The sequence below is a fragment of the Tetrao urogallus genome (genome assembly GCF_951394365.1).
Source record: "Tetrao urogallus genome assembly, chromosome: 3".
Taxonomy (NCBI): Eukaryota; Metazoa; Chordata; class Aves; order Galliformes; family Phasianidae; genus Tetrao; species Tetrao urogallus.
This window is the reverse complement of record NC_136815.1, coordinates 58,577,965-58,604,687: the sequence shown is the minus strand read 5'-3', so window position 1 is coordinate 58,604,687 and position 26,723 is coordinate 58,577,965. Positions and strand designations below refer to the sequence as shown.

The following is a 26,723-nucleotide window of genomic DNA, read 5'->3' as shown; positions in this document are numbered from 1 at the left end:
TAAAAAATAAAATAAAATCATAGCTTAAGTAATAGCCCCCCACATTTAGTGTGTGCACAGTGGTTTGAAATTGCTTCCTTAAAGCCTCAAGGAAGAACAGTCCTTGTGTGAGATGCTTTATGAAGAGAGTATGGGGGAAGCTGACCCTGGCTGAGCAGTGGCAGAAGTTCCGTTTGGAGGTGTGGATTGTCCCAGCCTTAGGGGGAGCGAGGAGGTCCTGCGGTGTCTGCTGCCATTTAATGCATGGGGCTCAGAATCAGATAGTAGGAAAGCAGATCCGGCCAGTTTCCATTTAAGCACTTCTTCCTTGGTTTCTTTCTTTAAATGTAGAAATCACCAGTCACTGGAATTAACAGCCTTCACATGAAGCTGTTACAAACTCATTAGATATATTTACATCCAAAGTAGGTGCATTTAAAGAAGAAGTTTTTTGCATGACAGGAGGAAACGCGCTGAATTACTCGGCTCGCATTTCCCACTCCTGCTGATTTTACAGACGTAGGCACTGTGGCTTCAGCACACGCAGTGTTGACAATGTTCATGATTACTTGTGAGAACTGTTCTCGTACACGTTGCTTCCCTAAGCCTCAGCCCTACTTAAAACAGATGCGTTGCTCTGGCTGATAGCAATTCCAATCACACTGTAAAAGTAGTATGGAAGAACTGTTCAGAAAAAATGCTTGTGCTGTAATTAACAGTTGCTTACTGTGTCTCTAGGCACAAAAACCTATCATCTGTCATTAGCAGATGGTTCTTTTCATGGTTAACAAAAGGGAGCTCTCTGTATGCAGGTTGCTTCTGTATCCAGCATTCCCTGCTAGGGAGCCTGAGAGCAAAGGTGTGTGACTATTAGAACCAGACTGGACTAATCCCACAGAGCTCAGGAGGAGCTGAACAATGTAAAACTTAAAGCAGCAGCCCCCCAGCTCCAACTTCTGTTCCCCCAACCAGCAGCAGCAATAGTGTGGGAACCATTCTCGAAAGATGGAGGTAGGACTACATGCATAACAGTAAGACGATACAAAAATAAAAGCATTAGCACTCTGGTGTGCAACAGCAGAGGTTACAGAAGCAAATGGCTTCTGAAGCACTGAAATGAGGAAGGCAGAATATTTCTGTAAAAAGCTAGAGGAAGTCCTAACAACACGCCCCAAAATCTCCACTGAAAAGGCCCAGAGGCAGCCATACAGGGGGAACAGAGCACAAGTCTCAGTGCTGCCCCACTGAACACATTTCTCACCAGGACTTGCTGCTTCTCCATCCACCCTTGGTATAAAAGATACCCACCCTTGAATAAAGGCCATGGAGGAAGCACACCTCCAGCGAAGCTCTCCCTCTATGGCACTGCTGGTGCCAGGACAGGAGAAGCGAGGGCAGCAGCTGGCCCTGAGCACTCCTAAAGGCAGCTGAGGCTCCTGGCTCAGAGTGCTGGAGTTTGGCACTTCATTCTGAGCAACGTTCTTGAGACAAGGAGCTGAAGAGCCATGGAAAATGACTCTTTCCCCCAGTGCTGCTTCTTAGGCTATTTAAGTCTTAACTATGGTTTGAATAACTGAGGAGTACACAAAATAAAATAAATAAAAGATGCTGATCTGAGCTGGCTGATGCAGACAGATGCTGGATATACATATGTTTTTCCACATTACTCACCCAGTGTTTTAACCTTACTCTATGGAAAACAGTGCTTCCCTGTGTCCTGGTGGTATACACAGGAGGAGTTTGGGAATCCAGATAACGGAGAGGAGATTTTAAAGTGCCCTGAACATAAAGGATAGATGGGAGCTTATTTTCCTGCCTCAGGAGGACAGGAGTTTAGAATAATATACAACAATTACTATAATAATATAATACAAGCTCTGGCTTCTGGGGAGGGTGTTCATGAGAAAGCACTAGTTTTCTAAATCTCTTTATCTGAAAGGTATTTTGTGCAAATTTGGCTTGAAGCACCTGTCACCCATCAGCTGTTCACATACCTCCTTTAAGAATTTTATCATTAAAAGTTACCCTATAGTTCTTAAGAGTTAAAAGATTGAAGTCACTTATCACGTCTGAAAACAGAAAGCTCCAAAATTCTGACATTACTGTTTCACCCTTCCCACGTAACTGTACTGCTGCAGAATTCACACCTCAGCCTCAAATCTAAAGCAGGAGGCTGCAAGTCTGTCATTAGCACAGCTACTGTACTTCTGTTCCTCGTAATGAGTCTATACTTCAGCTGGATTTTTTGGCACTTTGGCAAGAAAGCTCTGGACAGCTGCAAGAGACCAGCTCGATCTGTTTCTGTTTTCTTCTTTGTATCAGTTTTCCACCTGTGAAACCCAAAATCCCACCACCAAGTGCAGCTGCAATTCCTGCCACTTTGAAGCCTGCAAGGAGACCAATAGGACCCCCCACCACTCCTCCAATGACTGCACCTGCCACGGGCAGAGCTGCCAGCTTGTATTTTGCAGCCTAGAAAGAGAAAAAAAGAAAAAGGGTTAGAACCCTTTCCTGTTGTGAGGTGTGTTTCTCTTCTCATTGCTCTTGGCAATGATTTGAATGCTCAGCAATAAATACACTTGAGAAATCAGTATTAGGAAAAAAGATGCTCTGCTACCCGCGTGTATGAATCCCAAACAATTGAAAACTGAGCTCTCTCACGTATGCAGCTCGGAGACAGATCTTCTACACGCTACTGGCTGACTGTACACGCTATTTATGACCTTGTCTCCATCACTGAATCAAGTGAGAAACAGAAAATGCTCGGACTTCAATAGCGTGCCTGAATCCAGGCGTGTGGCTTATTAGCAGCTCTCGCTGACATCACGTCCATTGGAGCTGCATGCCCCCGTTGCTCTGTTGTTTCACGCTCATCTGATTCCTGTGAGCCAATGGCTGAATGCTCACATCTTTGCGGGTACACCGAAGTAGCATTAAAGTATCACATAATGTGATTTGAAGAAACAAAAAAAGTATTTTCTAGTAGCCTGGGTGCGATAGAAAATTACAAGAGAGATTGATTTTTTTTCCCCCTGCTACCTGTGGGTCATTTCTTCCTTATTTCCTTAATTGCTGGCTCCCTCAGCATTAAAGACGGCGGATCAATGGGGTTAATACAGAGGTTGCTGGGAAGCAGAGTACCATTGATCCAGCAGCAGGAGCAGATCCCTACCTTCGCCAGGTTTTTGGTTCCCTCCTCTGTATTCGCAGCAGCACTGTTGACGTGGTCTTCAATCCTGTCAATCTTCTCCTGCTGAGACTAGATGCAAAGGAATTATGAGTGAGAGAACCTGCTGGGAAGCAGCGGTGAGCCAATACACACCATTTTAATGCCTGTAATCAGGGCCCCACAGCTGCTTTCATCTGCCACACACTGCAGCCATGCAGCCTTAATGGTGGTTCATTAATGGGATCTGATAAACTGCGCTGAAATTACAAACTTACTTAAAAAAAAGCTTAACTGTCAACTAATAATATGGTGGGAATATTACACAATGCGTTGCTACTGTTAGAGAAAACAACCCATAACATATGATTTCTAAATCTTCTCTGTGAATAGATGAGCTTGCACTTCAAAGGGGAAAACAATCCAAACTAGCATTTCTGTTTCCTGCTGAGCTTCGTGTTCAAAAAAAGGTCTATAAAAAGCATTTATCAGTACCAACTGCAACATACAAAGTTGTGCCAAGAAATCTAAATAGAAGTACTTAATTAGGATATTATGAAACACTGACTAGCCTGGTCTGGTATTAAATGTGGAGGTTGGTGGCCCTGCCTGTGGCGAGGGGCTTGGAGATTCATGATCCTTGAGGTCTCTTCCAACCTGGGCCACTCTGTGATTCTGGCTGTGATTTTCACTTCACAAATACAACAGTGACAACTGAAATATACTTGCTACTGCTTTACCTTTCATTGTTCTCTGATTTAAAAGATTTAAAAGAAGCATTCCATCCTTCGTCAGAATGCAGTAAGATTCCCCTGCAGTCTCTCAGAGAACACTGGAGCAGCAGACAGAGAGGACAGAGAGAGGGTTTTGTTCTTATTGATCTCTATGGTTCTTAGGCTATTTCATGCCTCAGATGGCTGACGGTCTCCTTAAGTACAAGGCAGTCACAACTTTGTCCTCTTTCAGACTCAGAAAATGCTGAGTCCAGCTGTGGTACCTTCATCTGCAATCTACCGAAGGCCACTGAACGCTTCTGACTCTTGTCTAATGTCTAATGATGGTTATGTGTAAAATCCAGTCCTGGGAACAGGAACCCCTCCTTTCTAACGTCCCTTTCCAGTTCAACAAATCTCAGTGAAGCAGCACAGAGTCTAGAGAAAGAACAAAAGCTCTTTCATCTATCCCAAGCAGCTCAACAGCAAGGGGATCAGATTGAACAACCCTTGTGGCAGTTGAGAACGGTGGGTTGAAACTCCCAGTGTCAAAGGAAGAATTAAACACTGGGAACTAAGTGTGGCTGATAAAAGATGCCACATTTATAAGTAAAGAAAGAGAATGATGGAGATGAGGGAAGCTTCAGACTCTTCCTAGTACCCCTGGTTAAGAGATTAAAGTACCTGAAAGATGCCCAACCTGTGCAGTGAAGTCTATAGCCACTGTTACCCTTGGAAACTATAAGAATGAATGGGACCTGGCTACAAGTCTGAAGTCAGCACTGCAGAGCTGCTTCTAAGGCTCCTCAGGTGGCAAAGGGCATTGGCTACAACATCAGGAGTTGCTTAGGAGCAACTAGCAGCACTAGTTGTTGATATGAAAAAATACTGCCTCCTCAGAAATCTACCTTGCCAGGACCTGAACCAATAGGAACAGAAGAGGAACAAACAACAGTCCTCTTCTGTTACTACATGAAAACCAGAAGAAAGCTTTCTAATTTAGTGCTAGATAATTCAACATAAATGTAATAATGATATCCATCACCCATGACTTTGGAAAGTATTAAATGTACCAGTCATCTGAAACCAGAGGTGTATTTACTATAGGTGCCATGTAGCACAGTCAGGACTTCTACCTGGGCATCTTGGCTAACTGTGGGGAAATACACTGCCTCCATTCAATGGGGAACATCTTCCTGAAGTTCCCAACATAGCTATCATTTCATAACCTTAATTTATTTAACACCTGACTGAATACATTCTGTTAATGTGATTCTGCTATTCTTGTTGTTATTATGTTGTTGCTGTGTTGCTGTTATTAAGTGGCAGCTAGGTCAGTCTGCACTCAGATTACAGACAGGAGAACTGCTCTCCTTTTTTCCCCAACCGGGTGTTATCCCCACTCACCCTCATTTTTGAAAGCTTCTAATACGGAATGCAGAATTCATACTTACACTGACTAACACAGAAAAGTCAGTCACCAACTGGCTGAGCTGAATCAAGTCCTGCAAAAAAAAAAAAAAAAAAAAAAGTTATTCTGTAACTTGTTAAAAGCAAGAATACCAACAGGATAGTAAGGGAGTCCCAGCATACCTCTTCTAACGTCTCCCAGGACTCAGCTGCATTTTCATTCTGAGGTATCTCAGGAAGGGGAGAACACATCTGGATTAAACTTTGAGACCCATCATTTGTTTCTGCGTTGTATGAAGTTTCTGAATGAAAAAAACATGATGTTTATAAATAAACACAATGGATCAGATTGCAGGTGACATGCAAAATTTCTCACTCTTGATGTTTCTCATGGATAAATTGATATTTAAAATAATTCAAGGCGAGGAACAGCCCCAGTAACTACCACACAGGCAAAAGTCCTACTCACAGCACTACACAACTTCCTAAAAGGAAGTTATTGCCAAAGAAACAGGCTCATTTCTAACAGTGTGCTTTCACTGTCAGTTCTGAGCACGATGAGAAACTTACACTCCTGAAGTTAGGGCCAGTCCATCAATTTCCTATTAGCTGAGCTTTAAAAATTTGCAGCAGAAAATCGAGCTTGGGACAAAGCCTTCATTTACACATGACATCTACACACTGCACTTCCAAAGCTGGTCATTTCTTTTATTATTGTTCTACCACATCTGGCTTTCAGCTGTTACAGCCTTGGAGTAGCTAGAGAAAAATTCTGAAGTAAAAGCAATGAAAACCAAGTACCGTGCTGCCAAACACGTAGTGCTCTGTCCCACTGGTAAAGGTACTCTGATGATGGCAAATATTTAAAGCTCAGCAGGGTAAAGGAGATGTTCTTGAGCATCTTCCTTTCTAAACCGTCTGTGCTGAGTATAAAAGACAGTAGGACAAATTACTGAGGAAAAAATGTGGAAGGAGTGACGGCCGGGTGGCATGGTGGAAAGCAGATACATTTAACACATACACGCATACCTTCTCCAGCCAAAAACCTTGAGCCATTATGGCTGTAATGGACAAGTGCCTAACTACGGATGGCTAATTCAGTGCTAGTTAAGAACAGCAGCAGCAAGTTGGAATCTGTTGTAAGGATCAAGTAACAGCTTGGGAGTATGAAAAGCAGGCTGGAGAACTTATGTATCTCAACACAGTGCAAAGACCATGCTAATTTAGTAAGATTTCTGAAAGATGGCTACTTTAGCAGCACACTGGTGTTTATTCCTTAGGAGGGTGGAAAGCTTAATATGGGGAAGACTGGAGTGCTATTTCTAACAATGCTGTAGTGTAAATATTACATTAAAGTCTTCGATGGAAGCAATGAATGTGCCAAGGTACTGAAACAATATTATATAACTGTTACTGCAACTGATACGAACAATGAAAAATGAATAAAAATAACCTTTCTCAATAAAAATTGAATAATAAAGCATGCTAATACATGGAATTAATTTAAGATAAAATAAAAACAATACATTTTTATAACGTGTCCATTTTTCAACATTTTTATCCCAGCATCTCAGAAGACAGCAAGCACCAAATCTTACTGCTCTCAGATCAATACAATTCTAACATCAGTGAAGCCGACAGTCAGCCATAATTCCTAAGCATGCAGAGCAGTGCAACAATGGTGGACTAAGTTGTATTTCAGGCCTGTTTTTTAATTACTTCTATCCCTTTTCCTTTCAAACTCCAGATGAGGAACGCACTTTATTATCATCACCTACTCTTCCAAAATATATTTTTGATCTGTAACATCAGATTTATTAGAACCACAGAACATCTCGTGTCGGCTGGGACCCACAAGGATCAAGTCCAGATTTTGGCTCCACACAGCACCACCCAAATCAAACCTTGTGTCTGAAAGTGTCCAGACGCTCCATGAACTCCAGCACTCGGGGCCGTGCCCACAGCCCTGTGCAGCCCGTTCCATGCCCACCGCCCTGTGGTGCAGACCCTTTCCCTGACCCCCAGCTGCCCTCCCCTGACGCAGCTCCATGCCGTTCCCTGTCACTGTCCCACAGAGCAGAGCTCAGCGCTGCCCCTCCGCTCCCTGTGAGGAGCTGCAGCCGCCATCAGGCCTCCCCTCAGCTCCTCTGCTCTGCGCTGAGCCAACACAGGGACCTCAGCCGCTCTTCACACATCTCCATAGTGCTCCTTTGGACATCCTAACAGTTCTGTTCCCTTTCATATTGCAGCACTGGGAGCTGCACAGGCAGCTGGAAGTGAGGCAGCACAGCACAGAGCAGAGTAGGACACCCCTTCTCCTGTCCTGGTGGCAGTGCTGGGCCTGGGGCATCCTGGGGCTCTGCTGGCTCCTTTCATGGGGTGCTTTAAGTGCAGCATAGCTTGCTGGTCTTAACATTAAACACTCCATTCTCAAGCAGTCCTTTTCTTAGTACAGTTTATCCTGTATCAAAATGTATGCATTTTTTGGACAAACCAATTTTCCTGAATATTCTGACACCTGATGTTGGTTTTGAGCATTTGATCCCATTCCAATCCCTCAAGACCCTATTTCAAAACCCAGTTTCTTCTGCCAACTAATCGTATTCGAATCAGCCACATGCATGCTCATTTGCTTGAAATTACATTATTCTTAATTATATATAAAATAATAATAAAAGTGGAAAAAAAAAACTCTTTAAGCACATTTGCCTCCTTACAAATTACGTTCCCTGCTCTAATCTGTCCTTCGCAACCCAAGCTGACCTACTGCAGAAATGCATGTCCCACACAACACAGAAACGATGCTGAAGATTTGAGTGGCACAAAATCAAGAGAACTTACATTTTCAGTCAGTTTACATTGCTATTATTCTCTAACAGCTAAAAATTAGTGACATTAAAAATTCTCAATAAAATTCTTCCCTCGATTCCAAAACATAAGGTAAAGAATAAGAACGATTAGGAAAAAAAAAGGGTAAGTCACATTTGGGCTGAAAATACAAGTAGGAAACTTATACTTCCTAGTTTATGTTTTATCAAGGCTAACCAATTTTAATAGAACTGAGAATGGAAATGACTCCACTGCTTCCAGCATTTACACAGAAATGCAGTAATACAAAATACCTCTGCAGACCTCACAGAGCAGCTTCGTACTTCATTACATTCAAGATAAAAATCTAATGCTCTGCAATATTCAATATGCTGGTTAAAAGATCTTAGTGATTTTTGGAGTAGAGTCTCACCTTTTGTTAATATTTGTTTAAAATGCAATTAAATTTCAGTTCTATTGGATCTGAGCTCAGGTGAAGGAAGCACATCATTTCACTGACACACCTTCCAAATGGGCAATTTGAATTTGTAAACTCCTTACTTCTCTACCAGATGGGGAGCAACATGCCACAGAGAATGGGCATACTGAAGCTCCTTTGATTAAGATCAGCAGCCAAGATTTCCTTTCAGGACTGCAGCCTCTAAGCACAAAGGAACAGGCAATACACTGCATCCGTGCTAGCAATTCAACAGAGCTGCTTTCACAGCAGTCAGGCAAACCATAATAAAAAAAAAAAACCCTATATAATTAAATTTAGTTGTCTGCCTTACTGTATGTTTCACTTTAAATGGAATGAGCTATTTCTGTATTCCTGAGCTGACATATAGGAGTATGTCATTCCAGTAATGATTTTCTATCTTCCATCTCAATCTCTGCGATCAATTTCTTGTCTTTTTAAGGTGTGGTTATGCTCGGTCTCCATCGTAATTCAAAGGTATTTCAGATTAAAAAGCAGTCCTGATCTCTGGAATTACACTGCAGCTCTCACTTGCTATCCATGTAACTGTTAGAAAAGCAAAAGGCCCTTGCAAGAAAATAACCGAATGTACTGAGGACAACTGTAGAAAGTTACCAAGAAAAAAGGTGTTTTAAATGTTATTCTGATTGTAACACAGGAGAGGTCATAAGGAGCTTGAAAGTAATGGCTAATACAGATGAATGCCAGAGTTGCCTGTCCTAAATCTCAGAATAAGACCAAAAAAGAAGTATCAACAAATCCAGCAAACTGGTTAATAGAACCTATAGGAAAGAAACTCCAAAAGGTTAAAGGAATGCAGAAGAGCTAAATAAATGGTAGCAAGAAAGTTCCCATGGACTGCCATCAGAGAAAGACAAAGGAAGTATAAGTACGTGCATCGCGGGGCGAAGAAAGAAAACAGGATGACACAGAGCTACATACGTCAGTCTTTCCACAAAAAAGCAGCTGTAATCTGACACTTGATGCAATTAATTTTAACAAGAAGGCAAAAGATAAAGAAAACAGGTTCCAAATATTGAGATGTATTTGAAACCTGAAGTGTCTGATGAAAGTCACTCCAGATTATTTAAGAAGCAACCTTGGAAAACACAAACATATTTTTCTCTGTGTAGAGAGCATGAACAGTATCCCAGAAGACTGCAGAGAACAAACTCAGTTATCTTCTTCTATTTGGAGAGGAAGGAGGATGCAGCAAATAGCCAGACTTTGACATCCACAATAATATTAGGATAAACTCCTGAACAATCAGCTCAGGAACATCTGAAAGCTAAAAGATGCTGAGAGTGTTGAATATAATCAAGAACCATATATGTCAGAAGCCAATCAAATCACTTTTTACTGGTCTGGCAAGAAGACATGAATTGCAGATTTGATACAACTTGTTTTTTGTAACGCTTAGCAATGCTACTACACATTATGTTCTTGAAAGCCCATTTTTCTAAATCAACTTTTCTTTCTGTTAGACTTAGTTCCTTGCTAATTGCACTTGAAACTGTTCCTGTAGTTCTTTATACAGCAGCAAGAAGGGTCATGAAATAAAATGTGAGGGCAGGTTCTTCTACAATGCCATGGACTGAAAGCACACCATTTTAAAGATGCATGAAATTGCCAAACAATTTTAAACAACGCTGCTACTGAAGTAATAAATCTAATTACTATTATGTAGAAGGATATAACTGATAAAATCAACTTTCTCACAGATTAATAGTAGAGAATGCTGGCTAATGCCAAAGCAGAGTAAGTATTTCCCCTGGAGGCAGAATGGTACAAGAGAATGAGAATCTATTTTGTGTAGAAAGGAAGGAAAAACAGCCAACATCTGACTCGTTGCGTGCTACAGCGCATTTGCAAAATCTTTAACTTAAATGGATTTATAATATTTTCTGCTTTTTGTCTGTTACCAAGATCAAACGCTAAAGAAAGACGTATTCTCTTTTTCATGGAAGGCCACACCTACTCTCTTTCTAAGATACTCAACTACTTATCAAAACTCAGTAGTGGGTAATAAAAGCGTGGCGCAGGGAAAGAAAATCCACTTCTGAATTAACAATTGTTATTCAACTGAAATCTCTTTAGTTTCTTTCATTTATATCTAGTCAAAAGTGCTGAATGGACACAACGATATAGATACAGTAGATACAGACATGAAATTCTACTACCTCCTCCCACAGTTGCAGATCTGGTTAAGGAGGCATCTTCCTGTCCTTCTAGTTGCCTTTTAAGTTCTTCTGCAGATTCAGAATGGAGCTGCAGGAAGTGTTTTATGGCAGATGAAGCTTCATCTTTCACTGGATTTATCATCCGTTGCAGAACTGGGATGTCTTCCTGTCGGACTCGCAAACAAAGTTTTTCCATCTCTCTCATATTGGCTCGAAGTTGCTGTAACAATTTCAATATATTTAACACCTTCTGTGGTTAGGAAGTAACAGTCATTTGATCAATTACATTTTCTAAGCGATCACAAAAAGTGCCATTTCTAAGTTTTAATCGACTAAGAGAAATAAAACCTCTCAAAGTCCCTACTTCAAAAGAACTTTTTTGTTCTTGGCCACCTCTCTTTTAGATCCATTCTTCTCTCCAGCCTGCACTCTTCGAATGCTTTTGATCCACTTAACAAAGACTCCTCCTAATGGAAAAAGTCACCCTATAAAACTCTGCAAAGAAGTCCTTGCTTCACATGCCACAACTTAAAGCCTGTCCGTTTTGAACGAATGGCCAATCTACTCTTTGTAAGTCACCACTGTAAGTATTCTACTTCACTGAAACTACTTCTGAGTGCATTTCACTTGGAAGCACTACTAGATCATAACCAGTTTGTTACGTCTGTTGTATTTTTCATATTTTCTTACTCAACGTCACTCCATTTTCTAAAATAAAACAGAAATGGTGGCAGTAATTCCCTCTTCAATGGAATTTGGAGAAAAAACAACAGTTTGTGCACACAGTGCATGGAGTAGACGTACTGGTCAGAATCTTTCAGGAAGTGTCCTATCTTCTGTAACAGCAATTAAGCCATCGGCTCCAGAAGAGTAAGAACCGAGTATCAAGGAATAGGTGGCACCTATTACCTCTTTCTGTAGTATCAGCCAACCACAAAACAAGGGAGAAATATTTATTTATGTCATCCCCATCAATATTTTTGTTTCCTTGTTGTCAACTTCATCCACTTCTCCAAGTTAAGAGTCAGGCCGCTTTTGTTTAGAGTTTCAACTAAGATATTTAAATGATGATAGAATGGTTTGGGTTGGAAGGGACCTTTAAGATCACCTAGTTCCAACCCCCTGTTATAGGCAGGGACACCTCCCTCTAGACCAGGTTGCTCAGAGCCCCATCCAGCCTGGCCTTCAATGCTTCCAGGGAGGGGGCATCCACAGCCTCACTGGGCAACCTGTTCCAGTGTCTCACCAATCTCACAGTAAACAATTTCTTCCTGATGACTAGTCTAAATCTGCCCTCTTCCAGTTTAAACCATTTCCCCTTGTCCTGTCACTACATGCCCTTATAAAAAGTCCCTCCCCAGCTTTCCTGTAGCCCCCTTCGGGCACTGGAAGGCTGCTTTAAGATACTTCTGGTGTCTTCTCTTCTCCAGACAGAAGAGCCCCAGCTCTCTCAGCCTGTTCTCGTATGGGAGGTGCTGCAGCCCTCTCATCATCTTCACGGCCCTCCTCTGGACCTGCTCCCACAACTCCACTTCCTTCTGGTGTTGGGGGTTCACAGTTCACCTAATTCACTTTGCAATTATTGACATTATTTTGGTATCTGTGACTGGTTTGCCAAAATATTTACATAGGTCGCATAAAGTCAAGATGCTACTAAATAAAGTGACCGCTTCTTAGAACCTGTGTTTGTATTGTTGCTGTTGTTTTTGTTTTTTAAATAATAAGCAACTGTGGTGATTAATGCACTTCAGGCTGCAATCATTTGTGATCCTCAGTTTTTCCAAATTATCATTTTTATTTTGTAAAGATATCTTTATGCACAAATGAGAAGAATTAGTAAGATACAGAAATATATCTAATTGCAAGGGTTTAAAGTGGACAGGAACTACTCACAGCTAGCAAGAATAACCCGAACGCAGGCATCTCCTGTGACATAAATTTTTGTCTAGGGCAAAAATTTCATTGCTTAGGCATTTAAAATCTGGAAATGCATGCAACTTCTCTTTCTCTAAAAAATGAACAAAAGAAATTGATAGCCCAAATTATGCTACTCATTGTTTTAGGGCACAGTTTTTATGTTTTTGTTTTTGTTTTTTTTAAATAAGACTTCAATAAAAACTATATTCGTTGCATTACATTATAAGGAGATATAGTGATTTATATTGTTCATTCCACTATTTACCAACTGTTTTAAATATTCTTCTCATAGCAGAACAAAAGAATGGATTAACACCAGGGATTGGTTAGGAAAATAAAGGTGGTTTTTTTTTTTTTTTCAATAACAGAAACCAGGTTCAGGCAATAATGCCTTAGGAAAGCAATCTTGCATACCTGAAAAAGCAGGAAGTAATTGGAACTTATTTTATTTATACACACCAGCAGAACTAACATTTTTAATGTGCTTGAAAAGAATAATAGAATTATAATTAGAGAAGGAAAATAATTCAACAACAAATTCAAGTAATGCTGTATGAGACACGTTAGGCAACCAAAGAACTATTGATTCATAAAAATCATTTGTCAAATTAATACAAGAATACTCTATTGTATGTTTAAATTAATACTATTACCAGTCAATTTAGGCTACATTATTTAAGATTAACCCTAGGTAAAAACAGTAATCAACAAAAAAAATAAATAGGGAGATGAATACAATAAATAATTTTGCAAGATATCAAGTAAAATTAGAAACATAGTGCAATAATTTTCTATATACATTCATCTTAATCTATCTCCCATAGTCTCCCCAAGAGACTGAAAAAGGGAGAATGCTATCACTGTCACAGTCCACCCCATGCCAAAATTCTCATTTTATAAAATCTTCAATGTAATGAATGTAACTTAAAAGACCAAATAGGACTATCTAGATGCAACATTTCATTACTTAGTTTGCAGGAACCATACACAGAGGACTGAGAGAAGGTGATCATGCTGTTCTGTTTCAGGAATAAAGATACTATCCTGACTTTGGCTTTAATGGAAACAGAAAATGGTAAGCCAAACAAAAACCTGTTGTTTAGCAGCCAAGCAGCCTATAAGAAACAGTGTCAACAATGAGTTTGGTGTGAGTTAATAATGCTTCCAAGCAGCTTCTTAAAAAGGAAAGTTTCCCAGTTGGAATTAAGACGTATCTCTGTAAGGGATTTACAGCACTGTAAGTACAGCTAGAGCAAATTACTAGTATAGCAAAAGCATGAGTATGATGAACAGAATGGCTTGGATTGGAAGGAACCTTACAGACCATCTTGTTCCAATCCCCAGCCATGGGCAGGGAAACCTCCTGCTAGATCAGATTGCTCAAAGCCCCATCCAGTCTGGCCTCGAACACTTTCAGGGATGAGGTATCCACAGCTTCTCTGAGTAGCTTGTGCCAGTGCATCATCATGAAGAATTTTGTCATATATCCAATTTAAATCTACACTTGTTCAATTTAAAACTGTTGTCTTTCTCCATCTTTCTTATAAGCTCCCTTTGTATATTCAAAGACCTCAATGAGATCTCCCCGGAGCCTCTACAGGATCAACAAGCCCAGCACCTTCAGCCTGTCTTCCTAGGAGAGGTGCTCCAGCCTTCCTCTGGACCACTGTGTCAGGCCCATGTCTGTCTTATAGTAGAGACCCAGTTACTGTACAACGACCAAAGGTGCTCGAGTTTTCAAAATCTTGAACAGAAGCTTCAAGAGACAGAAACTCCAAGGCATGGCTAAGTCTAGTCCTTAGTTTCACTGCACATTATTATATTGCTGATCAAAGATAAATATTTGCGAGAAAGAAGACAGAGGAATCAAATAATGGCATTTGCATATTTGGTGAAATGTAGTTGTAGTACCTCTTGGTCTGTGGATTTGGAAATGACTCTCATTCAATTTATTGTCAATTAAACAAGCTAAATGGAATCAGCCTAGCAAGGGCCCTAAGCCCTGCTGTGAGGAGATGCATCTCAGGAGCTCACCAGGGTGTAACCTGATAAATGCTACAGAAATGCAAATGGCTGTGACTTCTTTTCATAATAATTTTCACAGGACAGCAAGGAAGGCAACACACAACGCTGTTCTCATTCATGCAAACTCCTCAGTTCTGAATTCACCAAATTCAGCCTAAAAGTCTCAGAATTTTTCTTCATAACGTATGGAATTCTGGTCTGTTAGCATTCAAAAAACAAAGCAGAACAAAACAACTCTTCGTTTCAAATGGCTTTCTCACAAAAGAAATGTAGGATAAAGCTGGCAAACTCTTTGTGAAACCATCCCTTCAAAGAGTGATCTGTTGTCATTATTTCATTTTTGATACCTACTTATCTAATTTGGTTTCCAAAAGACTTCTTCATGAAGAGCTACAGCCTTCTTGATATAATACTGTAGGATTTCATTATCCTAATTGCCACAGTTTTTTCTCATATCTAACAGAAATGCACAGGAAAGCACAGCCTGTCTTCTGTGCAGCAATCTTTCAAGCCTGCAAGTGGATAACATGCCATTGTCAGACACTTCTCAAACAAAAAATAGTAATTTTTGTGCCTTTCCAAATAAGTTCCATTTCCTCAATTTCTTATCATTTTCATTGCTCTCCCTGAATGCTCTCTAACGTATCCACAGCCTCTATAAAAGAGTGGTGTCCAAACTGGAGAAGTCCTGGGATCCTACTAATGCTGACCAGAGACTACATGATCTTGCGCACTGACTGCTCTCTGGCTTATATATCTCATGTTGTTATTTGGTGCTTTTTTTTAATCACTGTCACAATCACACTGCAGGCTCACTTTTATTTCGTGTCCCACAAGCTCTTATCTATAGAGCACCTATATGAAGAGCTTCACATGCTGCATTTACGCTGTCAATGATTCCTGCCTAATGACTGTCTTTGTCACTATCCAAAATCAGACTGATCTCAACATCATTATACATTCTAATCCTGTCCTCTCCAACAGAATCCCTGAGCCCCTCGCAGTTTTACGCCATTTGTTATACAGCAGAAATAATATTACATGGCTATTATGTAATGCTTTCATCCCTAGGTCTCAGGGGACTTTATTGGGATAAGGTTCACTGTTCATAAATGAGCACAGAACTGAGGTAGGGACACAAAGGAGCCCAGTTTTTCCAAACTGTACACAGATTTGGAGGTAAGAGTTCCACCAGGATGCTACATTGTGTGAACATTACCAGAAACACTGTACCAGCTACACCAGTCTCTTGTGTGCAGGACTTCATGACATTTGAGAACAAATAACTGGCGGGGAAAAAAAAAAAAAAGAAACAGTGAAATTCCCATGTAACTGCAGGCAAACACGCATGGTGACCTGCACTGCCATGTTATGGCACTGAGCCTGGGCCATGGGCAAATAACAGCACAATGGAAAGACGTAGTTACAAAGAGCCTGAGGTACATCGCAGTGCTTCAGTGTTGACCCAAGAAGAGGTTCTGACACCAGGATAATCACTGTGTCTGCATGGCCCCACCTTACATAAATGTCAGTGGAGTGCAAGGAGGCCAAAGCCCTTGAAAAGGAGATAGAACTTCAGACTCTTCCAGAACTGGTGGAGATACCTCATGTTGTATGGAAAAGACCAAAGTCACAAATATAAAATGATCCTGAAGCTCCAGTACTATCTAAGGCAACAGCAGCTACTTTAACATTCTCCATGGAAGTACCTGCCTCAGACTCTCATCCTCAGTGATATTATATCCCAGAGCACATAGAAACTCCAGCATTTCACTTATGCTTCCTCCATCAGCCTACGCAGCTCCCAGTGCCACCAACTAACTGAATCGTTGTCACCAAGCCAGTATTACATTCAGTCTCTGCCATCATTATTCTCTTTTTCTTCTTTATTAAGTGTGATGTCATACACTACTTCCAACAATTTAGACTTTAAATGATTTATGCTGAAATAGTACATGGAAGCCATATGATCTGCCACCTCCAATGAATCACTCCCTTTTTATCTCCTATCTTCTTTGTGTCATTCAACACTCCTCCCATTCTGCACGTTGTTTCAGTTTAAGAATCAAATAGCACCTCTAAATAAAGCCACCATCCAAACCTCTCTCAAACATAAATAAAATTTTTAAGGAAGTATTACAATAGCTTAGCTGTGTAAATGTACCCTTGTCATCATTTACTTTCTCTGCACTTCATTCCAAGTATTGTTACAAAGAATATACAGTAAAAATTTCCTGGTATAGGTCAAACAAACTCTAAATTATGGCTATATGTACCCTACAGATAGCAACAGGCTGCAACAATGAACTGGTTTTACATGACCCTTCATTGATACCATAAACAATTGCGCATACAAGAGCTGTTTTCTCAGGGCGTCTTCATGCCCCACACAGGTTTTCCATTTCCTCACTTTCCTTTTTAAAAGTTTTTCCTGTGGCATTCAGTCACCAGAAAGAAGAGGTATACACTTCTGCTCATCTACACTTCTATTAGAATTTTGACCATCATCAAACTTAAAACAGAAGTAATTATTCTGGGTAAACTGAAAATTCAGAAAAATGGCTAATTATGTGCACATGGATTAAATGTAGAGTGGCTGTGCATATATTTGTCTAAAACCTGTGGCGGATGCCTTGGGTCAATATTGACTTAGGGATTCCTAATGTATTTTTACAACATCTAATTCTGAGAGCAAAGTGTGTGCTGCGGAGAACATTTGGTATCACAATAATTAATCTGATTTCTTCGCAAACAAACAGATCACAAGTCCATTGGTAAACATTTAAACAGCTTACAGCAAACACATTCTACATGTCATATAATTTATTATCAACTAATCCAGACTACTAACTATTTAATTAAAATAGAGAGCTACTCTACACTTCTTGCAGATCCAGATCCAGATCCTTATTTGGCCCTCTGGGTATCTGAATGTGACCAGCTTGATGCACAACTTGCATCCTGACCTATAAGAAGTAAAGACTAAATAAAAAGGAAGAAAATTTATTCTGACTGAAAGTGAAAACCACAGGCTTTAGGCCCAAGCCAAACGTAAATATTTCTAGAGATAAGTATGATATTTTATTACTAAGAGATGTCACGTGGTTAAAAACAACATCCTCAACATGACTGCTGTTTCTGTAATTTTTGATACTTTTATCATGGTAGACAAATGACACTGAACATAAGGTGCCCCAAGAGAAGCCTCTCTTACCCTTCACAGATGTGAACGTAGATTACAGCACAGACACAAGCAAACACCTGAACAGGACTGATTTTGCAAATCCCTTTGGCATCCTTTTTTAATGCTACAAGGAATAAACTTATTTTATGCTCAAATGTCAAAAATGCTTAGGGAAAACCATGAGCACTCAAATCTAAAAGAAAAACCCAGTGGATTTCACATATAACTTCTAATCATTTACAGGAAAAAAGCTCATAAATACCTTCTATTCCTCAAAAAAAGGTAACTCTAGCTCTGCCTTCTGCCTAGTGCTGTTGTTTGATTACAGTAAAGTTCTTTCTGAGTTTTTTTTTCCTTTTCCATTTTTAGTCTGGCCCAATTATCCACAGGTGTCAGGAAAGTATTGCAATAAGCATAGTATTTTAAAATTTTTAAATATGATGTTTTAGGATTGTGCCATCCCCACTGGCAAAGCCTGCTCGATGCAGGATAGGATACAAAAAGTTTGGTCCAGTAACAAAGTCTTGCCCCTGCTCTGAAAAACAACTGTAAAATCAACACAGGATGCCTTTCTTGCTGGCTAAGATCGGTCTGTTACCAGTTCTGCCACTACTAGCTGCTGTACCTGCATCAGCAAAACTTGTGAAGATCTGGCCTTTGTGTTTTTCTGCAGTCTACTGTGGCTGTGTACTACCAATGCTTGGCATTACCTTTGGCACCCATTTTCATCAGGACATGCTTTCTATTTTTTTGAAAAGCAGATATGAGATTCCTTCTGTGCTGAGTTATGGTTGATTATGCACGAAGGCAATGAGATGATACCATGCAGAAAAATGGGTCTGGTGCTTCATCCTTCGAAAATATGATGCATGTAATAATAAATTTGCACATCAAACTAGTAGTGTAGATGTTCCATGTTTGGTCTGAAACTATGCTTCAGAATTAACACTGTCTCATTATCTCACTATTTTCTAACTCACTCACGTAATAGGATAGTTCACAAAATGCCAGTCTCCCACCCTCACTTTACATAAAGCTGCATGCAAATACTGATTGGGATATCAGCAGTCATGTGTGCACTTGAAATCATACACAGTATCAAAAAAAGCTCACCGTAAATGTACACAAAATAATTTAATATAAGATCTTGAAAAAATGACTAGAAGTTATTTGTTCAAGAACTCTCAATATTGCCACTGACATGCCATCCCACCTGCTTCAAAACATTTCTGACTGTATTTGCATCATAGGACAAAATTAGGAAATCCCTAACCTTTTAAAGAAAGCAAAGCAAAACAATATTTCAGGCAAATCCCTCTGTAAAATATACTTCTCTGTAAAGATCTGCCCCTAAGGCATCAGAAATTATATATGTGATTCATTTCCATTAACATCACTATGATTTTATTGTCCTTACCTGAACTGTTCGTCCTGCATTAATGTGCTCTTCATGCAGTCTGTCCCAGAGTCTGCATCTTTGATACTAAAAGAAAGAAAAAACACTCCATATAATTGCTTTTTCCCTTCCCCACGTGGCTAAGCAGAAAAAGGAAACCTCTTTAATTTTCCCAAATTAACAGTAAAAAAAAAAAAAAAAAAAAAAAAAAAAAAAAAAAAAGCTGAGTCATAGGCATTTCTGCTGCAAAATCAGAGAATTAAATGGCAATGTACTTTGTGGATAATTTTGCACAACATATTTTTCATTGAATTGCAGATAATCCAGTTTTTGGCATCGGTTCTTAATGGCAAAGAAATACAGCAGTGTCCCAACACTGCTGTGGCATCACTTGGTGGTCAGTAAAAGGAAGGGAAGAGCAAGGAAAAAGGAAGCGAGGGGTGGGGACTGGTCACATAGGACACCAAGGTATCTGATATTATTTACATTGAGAACCACACTCATTACACAACACTACTGTTTACATTTACACTTTCCATTTTTTCTATGTAGTTACACAGTTGCAATGATCACCAAGGCAAATCTGGCACCCGTCTGAAGCTCCATGGTGTTGTGATGGGAAACAATCCACATAGCACTTTACACTGGACAGACCAGAGGTCATTACTCCATTAGCTAAATGCAAATTTTGCAAAAATCACTGCATATCAAGACATACAAACCTTTTATTATTAAAATGTATCAATCCCTGCTACTGCCTGTTGACCTGAGTAACACACATGACCAAAGCAGAGAATGCCCCAAGCAAAACAACAGAAAAGCAGAAGTTACAAATCCTGGAACAGGTGATGAAATCATCAAAGGAGAGATTTAAAATGCTAGACAATATTAGGATGCTCTTTTCAATTGTTTAAATAACTAACTATTTATCACTATTTTTGATGTACTTTTATGTAAATTTTAACTCCCCAGTTTCCTAATATGCTTTGGTGCTAATTAAAATACCATCTTATCTACTATGTGCATATTTTATTGATTATCTCTCTGGTTACAGAGGCCAGGGTAATGAGGATTGCACATTACTGTTTGCTAAAACATGCCAAGAAACAAGAAGTTACTCATATTCAGAGAAAACTGTTCCTTCATGTTACAATTTTGAAGTGCTTTCAAAGAGAAAACACTTAACACTCAGTTAAGTCATATTAAAATTGTTTTTTTTTTAAAACAAGCAACTTCTGCATAAATTATTACACTATTAAAATTATAGCCATTACTCTTTAAAATAAAATTCACAAAAAGCCTGGATCAGCATTGGGCCTTCCAGTTCAGTCGTCCCTGAAGAAGTAACAAGTACTTCCGAGAATGAAACAAGAAGGGTTTGGGGAAAAAAAAAAAACATGTTTTTTTTCAGTTTCAATTGACTGCATTATAATGTTCACATTCTCAATAATTAAAAAAAAAAAAAGTTTTCCAATTAAGAAGAAAAATAATTCCTTAGGAAACCCTTCTTGCTTTTCACCATTTCTAGAAATGCCCAGCAAACATATGGCCTCAAACAACATCATGACTGAATACATGCAGAGCAATGACATTTGTGTTGCCAGAGAACTATTCCTCATTGACCCACCTTTGTCGCCCATCAGAAAGTAGGCCATACTACTGCCAATGTTCACCTTGTTGGGCTCAGGGACAAGACACAGCAAACTTTGAACACAGGTATTACTTCTATTTAGCATTAAGAAATACACATAAAACTGAGGTCCACAAATTAAAAATGCCAACAGAATACTCACATATTTAATTTGTGCCAAATAAAATTTTTGTGCCAGAAAAACAGCCAAATAGTTACACTCACATCAGAAATACAAAACATAAAGTTACTTTTAGACACTCAGTCTCTTTGCCTGCTTGACTTTTTCTCCTTCAAAGACTGTCTTAAAAAGACTTTCAGGTTTATGTTTTGAATCCATTCCATTTCTTCCAGAAAGTATTTACTAGACATGGAAAAAACTCAAAACTCTTCAGAATGCCTTCTGCATTCATTTTAGTAGCAGGCTAAATCTTAATTAATGTCAATTTGAATAATAGAAGTCTTAGGCAAATGTATACACTGGGATGAAGCCAGCAGTTAAGACTCAGATTTCTGTGCTCCTCATTTTGTGTCACTTCTCCTTCATCCATCATCTCCCCATGTCAGCAGGCTCATGTCAAAGAGAACAAGTGTTTCACAAACTACTTTAATTGAGCGCAACTGAGAAAAGATTGCTATGGTTTACACTAATTCTTTTTTTGTGTGTGTTTTTTTTTCCTTAGGGACTGTTAATCCTCCCCAGCAAAGTTCAAGATAGCATGCCAAAACCCCCATCTTTCTCTCACCAGACAGGAATGAACAAATTTGAAGCTCCTTTGGATAAGCATGCATTTTATTCCCTATTTCAGAGTGAAAGAAAACAAGAAATCTTAAGGTAAAAAAAGAAAAAAAAAGAAAAAAAAGATAAGGAAAATAATTTTTAAAACCCACAAGCATAGACTACCAACTTAATTTTTAAGTCTTTAGGAACTCACATATGGAACACTGGACTCAAAACAGTGTTTCACGGTCATCTTTGAAAAGCAATGCTATGATGGTGGATTTATGGTATGCACTTCCCTTGGAAAGGTGTACTCAAGGTCACATTTCATTATATATTGATTTTATAGTTTCTTCAAACAGTGATTTAGTAGATTAATTGTTTGGACTATCTCTGGAACCTCAGGTTTAAATCAATATTCATGAAATGAGGTTAGAGATATTGGCTTCATCATAAGTAAATAATTTTGCTGCTCTAAGCAATTTGACATAATTAGTGATTTTTGCTTAAAAGTAGCCTGTAAAATAAACAAGACTAGATTCTACAAAATTATCCTTTAACCCCCAGGGATATTTGGTTTGCATGACTGAAAGTTAAATTTACAAAAAAATATTTTTGAGAAAACCACTTAAGCTCCTGATGCAGACAGCATGCAGAAATACTGTAACACATTCATTATGGGCTAAAATGCATATAAAAGATATACAAGTGTAAATCACTATGGAAGTATTTCAACCAAACTATTGCTAGAGTTCTAATAATCTAAAACTAACTCGAGGAAAAGATTTCAAATGCAGCTTTGATGTATTTTTATTCTTGTGCACTCGTAAAGCTGTCAAAAATGTGAAGTTTGGAATAGTAATAGTTCTTACAGCTTGGTAAGTGTTTAAAAAATAAAGAAACTTCCAAATTTCAAGAACATTACCCTAAGTGTGGACTTTTCAAAGAATAAGGCATTCAGAGACTAGTTTTATACTTGGATGTATTACTTCTCATAAAGCTTTACGTTGTATTTCTTATCTATACAGAGTTCTGACATTGTCAACACTGCTCAATAGCTCCTGACACAGTTGCCAAGTGTTTACTTAGAAGTTTTATCAGTAGTTACCTGTTTCTAGTAATTCTACTTTGCCAGTAATAATTCAAATATCAAATCTGCCAAGACTTGCATCGTCTAAAGATGCACAATTTTTTTTATTAATGTTAGTCTGAAGAATCACAGAATCACAGAATCACACTGCTCTAGCTTTTGGCTTCCGTAAAAGAAATGTTCTGGAGGAAATGCACTTAACTTAATTTTAAGATCAGTTTACAAATATTTAAGAATTGTTCTGATACTCAAATTTCTTAAGTTGATTATATCAGTGTGAATGATCTGTTCTGTCAGTAATCTAAATAAGCTCAAGAAATGTCCCAAATACTTTTAGATTGCATCAGATTTGTACATTAAAATATAAACTACTCAATAAGCATGGTATTTTAATGAGGTCAACCAATGCCATCACAAGAACACTGGTTTGTATTTCCTATAATTAAATTGTGGCTAAGAATGAGCTTCTCTGGCAGCGCTTCAAACAAAGTGTTAAATCACAACTAATCTAAAACCTCATTTCATCCCCAGTGCTACTATTTTCTGAATTTTCTTCTAGACACAGAAAATCATCCTTATAGATTCCCCTTCTGTCTGCAGAACAGGAATGCTTAACTCATTTCAGTTGCTGGGCCAGTAAAAATGCCAGTTGATCAACACAAGGCTGAATTAAGTGGAATGTATTTCACCCCTTTCCTGACACCATGGTAACTCTATCTGGCTAGATACAGCGTAATTATTCCTTGTTTAAATACCTAAGAGATTTCCAGTAGCATCAACAAGTAGCTGCCCACCCCTCCTCACCAGCTAGGTGATGCTGCTAAATGCGGCAGCTCCCAACCATCCCTCACACTAATCACGTCTCTGTTTCTCATTACAGCATTCAAAGCCATAGGAAGCCCCTTGGTAGGGAGCTTATGGATGCTAAAAAGTGAGGGTGTTTTTTTTTTTTGTTTTGTTTTTTTGTTTGTTTGTTTGTTTGTTTGTTTGTACCTACAGAACTCTGCCTCCATGCAACCAGGAGATCTCTCTTTATGCTGCTTCCAGAGGCAGCTGGAAACTTCTGGTTAAAAGAAAGAAGGCAACAACTTAGCTACCAAGCCTCTCTCTATTTGAATGAAACAGCCTGCGCGGAAAAAAAATACTACAAAGCTCTCCTCTAAGAACCCTCTGCATCCCATCCTATTCCATATCATTCTTTACCATTAACTAGCTCTATGGCCACGTGCACCAGAATATGCACACACTGATCCTAGAAGCTTCTCCTGAGGTATTTAACACTTGAGGCTCCTTGCTTCCCCATTATTCTCACCCAAAAGCAATTAATACTGACTCTGAATCACTACTGCTCTGTAGTCTGGCTACAGCACAAAGGAACTCAAGCAATTGTTCTTAGTGGGAGAAGCTGGAGATCAGCTTCTGGCCACTAGAATAAAATGGGGCTGCTGCAAAGTGGCTGGTTCCAAGGCAAGAAAATGCTGAATCCACGGGCATCTAGGTAATAAAATTTATTAGACAAACAATGAATAACAAAGTGTAAACAACAGGCTGGAAAAATACAGTTCATCTCGCTAAAAAGCCACTGCTTCAGGCAAATATCATACTACTAAACTTTTCAATTTGTGAATATTGCAGTTCATACCCTAATTGCATCCTTACTACACTCTTACAAGGAAATAGCCCCACTATTATTTACCATCACTAGTCCTCACAGTACCAGATCTTCCTCCTCTGTCTCAGTTTTTTCTATCTTCTCATGGTCAGTCACTTCTGCACTGTCAACTTCCATCCCAATATACTTCTTCACAATTCTTCATCTAGGAATGAGCTAAGAAGTTTCCTTTCGAGCATGCCCCAGCACTGGCTAAATCCTTCAGTAACCTTTGGTTGGAAGAGTTTAACCAGCACCTACTGAGCGTCTGCAAACAACCTTTTTTTATTTTCCAGAATCATCCCTCTTGACCAAAACACAGCACACTTCCAGAGGCACAGCAAAACGTGCAGTCTTTCCAAAGACCACCCCACAAACAAACCACAAGTGACTGTTCCAGCCACATCACTATATTTCGAAGAAATGACTACTAACTAGAAATAGCCTACTGTTCACTTACAATCACTTAAACTAAGCATTTCTTATAAGTATAGATGGCTATCACTTAAACACATTATTTCCTGACTACGTTCTCAGCAACTATACTAAGATTTGTTTTCCCTCTTCCCCATCCTCGAGCTACTCAAGGCATAAATCTTGCACATAAAATCTCATTCAGATGATTGCCTATTTGGTAAAGTTACAGTAAAGTAACAAGCACTTCTTCCGAGTCACTCACTCTCTTCCTTATTTATTTAGTTAGTTATTTGGTGTCACAGAATTGCAGGGGTTGGAAGGAACCTCAAGAGATTACTGAGTCCAACTCCCAGCTAAAGCAGGTACCCTACAACAGGTCGCACAGCTAGGAGTCCAGGTAAGTCTTAAATATCTCCACAGGAGACTTCACAACCTCTCTGGGCAGCCTGTTCCACTGCTCCATCACCCTTACTGTAAAGAAGTTCTTCTGCCCATTAGTACAGAACTTCCTACATTTGAGTTTTAGGCCATTACTCCTTGTCCTATCATTATACACCGAGAAGAGCCTGGCCTCATTCATTTGCCCCCCTTTAGATGTTTATTAACATTAATACTTGTTTTAGTGAATCTCTTACCACCTTTCTTGACAAACCAATCTGTCAGTTTCCACAGGCTACATATTTTTTTTAATCACTAAGCAGAGAGAGGGGACGTTCGAATCTGATCACTTACACAGCTAATTGCTACAGCTGTCCCTGGCACTGTTCTGGCTGCATCAGATTGCTCTTATTTAAAGAACTTCTGATGATGATTAAAGAGTTAACACAGCAGTGTGGATGCAGCCACTGTGTTTTACAGAATATGGGGGTTTAATAATATGGACATTAGGCATTTCGTGCCAAAACTGCCCTGGGCGTGTTCATTTTATTAGTATTTGAAGCATGTACAAGAATTTAACTCAACGGTGATTTTTCTTGGAAGCATATTCAGTCTCATTATCACATACAAACCAATATCAACCAGAAGCATTTAAACATTATAAAATCCATGCATCACCTTTCAGCGCGACTGCTGTAAAAAGACCTACATTAGCAAAAAGCGAACACTAACCTTCTCAATATTTATTTGGTGTTTTCTTAATCTTTCCAAATCTGTTGGAATTGCCACTTTAATGAACTTCTGAATGGCAGGTTCAATTCGACGGAGCCTTACTTTTTCATCGTCTTCAGACATCCTAAAAGCACCTTGCAAGGAAGGCAATACTTGCTACTCGTCCAGTATGCCTTTACCAAGGTAAAACTCCCTACAAGAAAGAGAGAGGAAAAAAAATTGCAGGCTCACAAAAATATAGTCATTTAGATTTTTAAAAGAAAGCAAAATAAGGTAATTCAGCTTTTCTAACAAAACTGTGCTTGAGTACAGTATTACCTACCTAAAAAATGATACCCTATTAGCATTTTTATTTGCATTTGAATGCATTACTCCCATTTAGTTACAGGCATTGGGAATCTACTTTCATAAATAAAAATTTAACTGTAACAAGAAATAGCTAAATAATTAAGGTAGCTGCAAATAAAGATGCATAAAGATAGGTGGAAGCCCTTGTTGAAATAACATCCATAATTAGATGCATTCCTTGAGCTCAAGCTCTGCCAATTTACATCTTGAAAAACCTTTAAAGTTGTAACACATATCGTGAAAAGACAGTAATTCTGGAAGCTCACCTTCCAGAAAAAGTAAGAGCTTCTGACTGAAGACTTCTACTTCAAGTTGCATTTGTCCCTTCCTGAAGTCACCACAGCATCACCCAGCAGAGAGTATGAACAGGTTACTGAAATATTTGTAGAATCAGCACACAAGCAGCTTGAATTCTGTTCTCTGCATAAGCACAAAACTTAATTTTCAAGTCTCCCTTCTCTAAAATAAGATATGTAGGCAACAACATGCATATAACTGTA

The 26,723-nt window shown here is 39.1% G+C and overlaps 1 protein-coding gene across 1 annotated transcript; it reads right to left on the bottom strand.

Annotated features, from left to right (window-relative positions):
- Positions 1-2,211: 2,211 nt before the first annotated feature.
- STX17 (syntaxin 17) lies at positions 2,212-25,998 on the bottom strand (the record flags this gene model as incomplete). The annotated part of the gene is made up of 7 exons (XM_079533269.1): positions 2,212-2,451; positions 3,152-3,238; positions 5,313-5,363; positions 5,452-5,570; positions 10,732-10,954; positions 19,278-19,343; positions 25,876-25,998. 7 exons carry the CDS (start codon positions 25,996-25,998, stop codon positions 2,212-2,214), a joined length of 909 nt encoding a protein of 302 aa, XP_079389395.1.
- Positions 25,999-26,723: the final 725 nt, after the last annotated feature.